At 45.2% G+C, this 7329-nt stretch overlaps 1 protein-coding gene across 6 annotated transcripts in view; it reads right to left on the reverse strand.

Annotated features, from left to right (window-relative positions):
• LOC107273924 (limbic system-associated membrane protein) overlaps window positions 1-6723 on the reverse strand; it is a 29422-nt gene extending 22699 nt beyond the window's left edge. For 5 of the 6 annotated variants that reach the window (XM_015752577.2, XM_015752576.2, XM_025091223.1 and 2 more), the window contains exons 1-2: window positions 5954-6723; window positions 4913-5648 (exon numbers count right to left, since the gene is read on the reverse strand). In XM_015752577.2, coding sequence (XP_015608063.1) covers window positions 4913-5000 — 88 coding nt within the window. In that variant the 5' untranslated portion in view covers window positions 5001-5648; window positions 5954-6723. The remainder of the gene's footprint in view (window positions 1-4912; window positions 5649-5953) is intronic. The other variant, XM_025091222.1, reaches the window with a different exon arrangement.
• Window positions 6724-7329: the final 606 nt, after the last annotated feature.

A 7329-nucleotide genomic window follows, 5' to 3' on the forward strand; every position in this document is an offset into this window, starting at 1 on the left:
AGCATCAACTTCAACTAGATAATAACTATTAATTTGGTTCGTGCACGCGATTAATCACAGTTCTGGACAGTCTTTGTGTTCGCTTTGATCATTCGAATATCTCTGTGGCAGACCTTCGAGCAATTAAAAAGAGTATTGTACGTTTTGTAACACTGAAACTCGTTTCACGCTTCCCGATCTCTGCGAGCAGCACGTTAACGTTACTGGTTTTTGTTGGCGTTACCATCCGTTTGGGTAATGCCTGTACACTTTTACAGACAACGCTGGCTCGTTTGGTTACAAGATCGATCGGTCGCATTCGAATCGTCCGCAACGCTCGAGCGTTCGAACCCTCGAAGGTTCTAACCAAGGGAGGGTAGAGGATGCGACGATGTGATTCGATTCGATTTCACTCGTTTCTACTGGGCAACACGCGCGCCGATGCAATCGGGGGACTCAAACTGACAACGAGCCTTCGAAATAACAAGCGTGGCGCCCGACATGGAGGATCATCTGGATAGGGAGCGTTTACGGGAGAACGGCCAAAAGAAATAGATTTTCCAGCTAACGAAACGAAAGGCAACGCGTACCGATGTGACGTCATGCATGTTCCTGGCGCAAGGCCAGCAACAACCTGGAAACAACCATCTGCATTTTTACTGTGACTGCAATGCCAACATGAAGTACCTCAATTTGCCTTTAGAACAATTCTATCGGAACGTCGTATTGACTCAGCGTTACGTGTCGAGTACAATATTTATCGGCTTATTGGTGGACTGTGTGTGCCAATAATGTATTCGTAAAATTCCGATGTGAAAGTCGTTGGTGTAACTGAAGAATAACAAGTGAACCAGCCGATTCTTCAAGTGATTCAAGCTTTGTACTCTAGTTTCTTTTCGAAAGCTCATTGGATCGATTCTTTCAATTGTGGTAGCAGGGGCCAAGTACGCGTGCTCCGTCGCTTCTCTTGACGAGGAACAGAACGCGTGAAACTGCTGTCCGTCCCTCTAAAGGTGCAACCGCCTACGTAAATGTCACCGAGTCGAGTGAAAGATGCACGCAGCGCCCGAATCAAAGACCTGGATAACAACATGCCTGGCGGAAGAATTTCGATCCTAGGTGCTTCTGTGGCGACGCGACTGGCGGAAAAACAAATGCTGATACGTTCAGGCAATCCGGCGACATTTCACCCAACTTTTGCCTTTACTTGGCCACGATGATCCTAGAAGAATAATAGGATCACGAATGGTGCCATCGATTACATGAGCTGTCGGCAATCAATCGAGTGTTACTTTGTTATCCACCTATCGGTAAATATGTATGTATATGGGGGTACGAGGTTTGTGGGAGTCACCAGGATTTCCCTCGCGAATGCAAACTAGCAATAGCATCAATTGCCTCGCGCTCAGAGCCAAACGGGGATGGATCGAGGACGAGGACGAGGACGAGGGTGAATGGGAGGGTCTGGAAGAGAACTCGGTGATACGCCTTGCTTCCGGCCCAATTCAATAATTCCTGGCTAGACTGTCACACTCGGAATACCACCAACGGGATTTCTCTGTGGGATACAGTACACCGCATCCTCTATCCATTTCGCTATCCGACAACTTGCAAACAATTCAGGACGTTTAGGAAAAAGGAAACATCTATCCACGACGTAGCCGCGAGGCACGGAGCCGCTTGTTAATAATGATTTACTCGCATTTCATTTACTCTTCTCTTAGTTTCCTTGAGAAATTCAACATTATTTACAGGCGAATCAAGCATAGACACACCTATGAGTATCTGTGCTCGTAAAGACTCGATTTAACACGTGCCGCACGAAATACAAATATAAATATACCGCATCGCTAGTGTATGTACGTGACAGAAGAGACACGTAGGCGGATAGTCATGGCTCTGCGCGCAATTAGAGCCACGAAAACAGCGAGATTAGCCGAGTTCGGGTTACACTTTGAGTATTATCTGCGAGCAGGAACGATTACAATTTATTAGGGAGATGCAGAGGGCACGCGAATCGCACGGGTTCCAATTCTCACCACAATTATTCGCACATTCCGATAACTTTCGAAGGAAGTTTCGCGCAAGGAGCCTTATATCTGCGATTAATTTGGTCGAAAAATTTGTTTTTCTGAAAAATATAAAATTTCAATAAGTAAATTCCAGTGGAAGGATATTCGGTTCAAATATTTCTTTTATCTATTTTCTTTGCTGCTCTGTCCAATCGAAGCCTCCATACCGTTTGAATCAATGGGAAAAATGATACCCCAACAGAACTTCGGCCTAACTTTCTGTATCGTTCACCTTTCGCCTACCACGTTTCCCTATTGTTCGGCTTTATGTATATCCAAATGCGTTCACGTTATTTTCGCGACTCCCGAATAATGCGTCAATGCTCGTGTAAGTCGTATATTACTACCAGGAAGAACGAAGTATGTGGCGGGATTGCAGATGGGGAAAAGGGAAAAGGGAAAAGGAAAAGAGGGAAGCCATTACATAACTCTGCTTGCCAACCCTGCAGTGTTCTCAACGGCAAGTGGAAAGAAGACATTGATAGGTCATCGTTCCATTAAAGTGCAAAGTTACCCAACGGTCGGCGGGGAGCATCCATGAGTACCGGCAGTAACCTCGAGTTAAGTGCTTCGACTGTTCTAGTCTAACCCTTTTCCCCCGTCAACTTTTTGCGGCGTTACATGTGTCCGATATATCCGTACACGTTTCTTCCTCCTACGTGTCCACCACCCCTTTGTCTTCATTTCACCCAGGAGAAAAAAAAACTCTTGTGCGCACTTGTTCTCTTCACCTTTAACGGCGTGATTCTTCGCGTAATACAAAAGGCTTTCCTTTGACCAGAGACTTCTGGAAAATCGGACAGCCCGAATAACGTGCAGAGACCAAGAGAACTGTTGGTAGCAAGAGGCTAAGGACACTCGGCCAAATTCTTTGTTTGAATTTTCCAATCAACATAGCAATCAGTAACACGTGGTCATCCGAGTTACGATTCCCAGGCAAGGGGGAGCAATCGGCGTCGCAACGGACTCCTTTTCTAACGATCCGAGTATGCTCGGTTGCGCGTACGAACGGCGCCGCGTCTTTGCCATGTACTTCTCCGATCGTTAGAGCTACGAGTACTGAGTACCACTTTCTGATGTTCATCCAGTAGCATTTCGGGGGAGCTTTCGTCGCTGCTTTATTCTCAAACTATCCGGCACACTCGGGATGAACGCTACTATTCGGGGATATGCCTCGGGAGCACGAAGCTCAGGAAAAACGATAATTCCCCCTGTCGTTAACGACTTGCCTACAGGCGAAAGAGTTGGTTCAAACTTTCGTGTGCTTTGGTAATTGATGTTTAACGTTTCGTAGGTCAAGAAAAGGTCAGCTGACCGACCGGACGACTGAATAATTGGATAGTTGTGCAGACGGAGGAGGACGCGATCGAAAACCAATTACGAGAAAGCCTCATAAAATTCGTGCGGCCCTGTGGTATTATAAATCCACGATATCTATCCCTGGTAGCCCGCAGTGGGATAATAATGTACACAGCCAGACCGAGCTCCCTGGTGGCATCGAGAAGGTCTCAACTACTACTCACTGACGCTCAGCTGTCATTTTCACTTCCTATTTATGGCAACTGATCAAATTTTATTTAACACAACACGAGCGTCATTCGCTTTAACGCGCATTTCATTAAAGTGATGTGTTCATACCAGATCAGAATATTTTGTAATTCAGAATACGGTACGCGAGTGCCCATCCGACTCATCGTATTTGCCAATTTCAACTCGAAAACTGTAACGTAAAAGTCCAAAGATTGTCGATAAGTTGCAAGGAGCCTAAATGGAACGATTTTCATAGACTTCAAACTGTTGGTCGGTAATAAAATATGTTTCCAAATAATAGAGAATATTAGATATGCCAGATTTCGATACTGACGTAATACATAAATAAAGAACGGAAGAATACAGAGAATATCAAATTTGTAGATTATGTCAAATCTGAGCTATCGTGTCACACAGCTGTCAAATCTGATTAGCGTGCTTGAGCCGGGTAGGCCTGTGTACATATATAATACACATGTTAACGAATAGAGACGCCGGCAAAGAGTGAGGGTTTGCCAAGGGCTTCAAGTAAATTTGTCCATCGGAAGGAAGGGTGGCAGCTGACGAATTGGGATACAACGAGGTGGCGAAGCGACAACGTTCTGACGAGACCAACTAGAATCGCGTTGAGTAGAGAAAATTTGCTTGGCGAACTCGCTCGATGTTTATTCTCCCTGAACCAATAACGACGGGGAGAAGCGCGATAGAGCGATACGGCGTGTTAATTAGCGAGCGTTCATAATCGAGTTTGCAGTTTTTGAACGAAGCACATGCTGCTGGCTGGCCTATCGACCTCTAAAATCTAGCAAGCGGCCCTCTGCCTGCGCTCTGCGAGATGAACTTGTTATCTGACGAAACACGGCATGCCCCTACAACCTCCTTCGTCCTACCCAGATATTTTTCAACCTTTTCCTCGTAGCAAAATCCTGGAGAACAGTTTTAGCAGTTAAATTAAATAAGTTAGCAACCGTGCCCGGTGCAGTTACAATGAGAGGACGAGCGAGCTCGTTTGAATTTCTTTCGACTTTGTTAAATCCTACTGGGCTTACAGCGTTGACGACCATATTGCCGACGATTTTCCAGAGAAATCGAAAGCAAGAGAGAAGACGGAAAAAGGATGCTCACGAAGGGAAAGGCTAAAGAGACGTTATTAAGAAAATGCGAGGAGGCGGCAATCTCTTCGCGTAATTTTCACAATCAATCTCTTTAAGATTTTGGGCTTAAGACACTCGCTTTGAATAGAAACAATGAAGAAAAATGAATAAGCGGTAAGAAAAGGGCGGAGGGGGGACACACACACAAATAGGAGGAAGAAAAGAAGAAGGGCTCACCGGACTGATGAGAAGAAAGAAGAAGGGACAAGAGGAGTGACGAAACGGGCGCCGCAGCGCTCAAGAAACTCCTTCGGTTTTCCTTCATCCCGGGATTCCTAGTAAAGCTCCTTTTCTTCTCCGGATGACACTGTCTTCGTTACTTAGTCACTTACTAATACCAGAAGGCTTTCTCTGCACCCACATCACTGTCACCCTCCACCAACGTCTCGCTGTTTAGCTCATAGCTCCACAGGATACAAGTTTTCCAGTCACTATTAAAATCACCAACAGCTTCCACCAAATCTCACTCTTCTCCAAAAACCGCACTGTTTTTTTTTTAAAGCAAAGACGATATGCCGTCCACCATAATTTCGTGTTACCGATGATTGTACAAGCTGCTTATTTATTTTTTCTTACGTAATTATCGCAAATCCTTGTCGACGAGCCAAAACTCTTCGTACACTACACAATATAAGAGATGTCTTCTGGTCGCAACCGCGCGTGCGCATATCCGCGCGCTCGCTTCCACGTTTTACACGTGTTGGACGAAAGCTTCCCGACGATGGGAAAAGATGCCTCGTATATTCTTCGCGACGAATTTTCGTGTAAACGAGCTCAGCGATATGAGATGTGCGCCTGTTCCTTTGAGAAGAGACCTATCACTTTCCCACGTCGGCGTATTTATGATCGCAATCCCTCTGCCCTGGTATTCTTTCGAACGCCATGCTTGAGCAAACGACTTTACGCTCAGTTCCTGCAACAGACGAAGAAAACAGGTTGACGGACGAGTCAACTAAGTACAAGTTGCTTGGACTTAAAAGTAGACATAGTACGCGACTATGATAAAGAGAACATTTGGGATGCTGATGATCCTTGTATTTCTATTGTATCGTCGTGCGGCATCCAATGCAACGTAAGATCAGGCTAGTTTATTTAATCGATTAAGTCCTGTAAGGTTCAAGAGTGGACAACGGACGACATGGTCTTCGGCATTCTACTCTTCACTCGCTGCGCACGCTTGTCCTCAGCATGTATGTATATTAAGAACAGAGAACATACCTATCAATTCCTACGTTAGGCTTGTACGAGAAGATATGGTGACTCTCAAAGGTGTCTTCGTGAAAGACGAATGGCTTTGTAGAATTGTAAAAAAGTTCACGTTCATTACAACAATTTTTAAACGTGATTCATAGGCGAGAGGCGCAAAGATGAATTACGTAATTTAGAAATTTGACGCATAAAGCATGATGGTTTTGCCAGGTAGAAAAACAATTTTCCTCAGTCAGACTTTTTCGAAACTTATTGCGACGCGACGGTAAACGATTGACAATTTTGATTAGCCCTACTATTCTTTTTTCTCCGATACAATGGATTGTGTACTACAATGAGACAATAGGGACACGGGATATGTAATAACGAGATGTAAATGAAAGGTAGCTTCTTCGATTCGTACTATCTGTATAGCAGACATTTTTCAACGTGCAGCTGGCGTCTAATGAAATCGAGAAACAGCGGAAATTTTTGTCACTGGTGTGTGACAAGAGCCGAGAACAAGAGCAAAGAGACAGTGTTAGGACAGGAAGGTATATAAAGGCGCGAGAACGACTTGATAAAAATTCCGCGATTTTTCCGACTGTCAACCAGAGCTCGTACGATGCAGCTGGGTAGATTGGATCGATAATTCGATGAAACAACCGATTATTAGTGGATCACAAGTATGGGAATAAAAGATCCATTAGGATATGCGGTTGTCTGCAGCACTTCGCACTGAGCGTAAGGAAAATTCTGCCACGAAGCTACACGAATCCGCATGGCGGTTTGGCCGCGACTGAGAGCCTACTGGAGAGAGTTGCGCGAGTCTCTCGACCTCACCGCTAGAGTGCTAACCACCTCCAGCTCCGGCAAATTCAGCTCCCCAGAATCGACATCCATCGGCCGCATGACAAAAACAACTACCGATGCCTATCTGCCACGTTGTTCTCTATGTATTAGGTAATAAAGTGACTTTTGACGATGAGAACATTTCCGAGTCAACTTCTGCTTAAATGGAAGATCATCTTATTTGCGTGACGCAATCAAAGAATATTTCCCCGAAAAAGATGATATCGCCCAGGGCCACAGAGCTTTACCATACGACGTCTCATATTCATTGTTAATCCTGGCCTCAGTCATAATTCTCAACCTATTCGTTTGACACTCTCGGGTTACGCGTTTTCGCCAGCTCTCATTCTTCAGCCCCCTGCGCTTCCGATGCTTCATCCACTTAATTCGCTTCATCTCTGAGAAGCTACGACGATGCCGTGCAGTGAAAACTTTCTGTTTCACATTTTCAGGTTTTATCTATAATTACATGCCACGTATGATTCTCTCCGGCAGGGGTGCCATGACTCAGCCACGAAATGGGACTCTAGCCGCACACGTGCGCTGACGTACAA

The sequence above is a fragment of the Cephus cinctus genome, unplaced genomic scaffold (genome assembly GCF_000341935.2).
Source record: "Cephus cinctus unplaced genomic scaffold, Ccin1 Ccin1_scaffold1880, whole genome shotgun sequence".
Taxonomy (NCBI): domain Eukaryota; kingdom Metazoa; phylum Arthropoda; class Insecta; order Hymenoptera; family Cephidae; genus Cephus; species Cephus cinctus.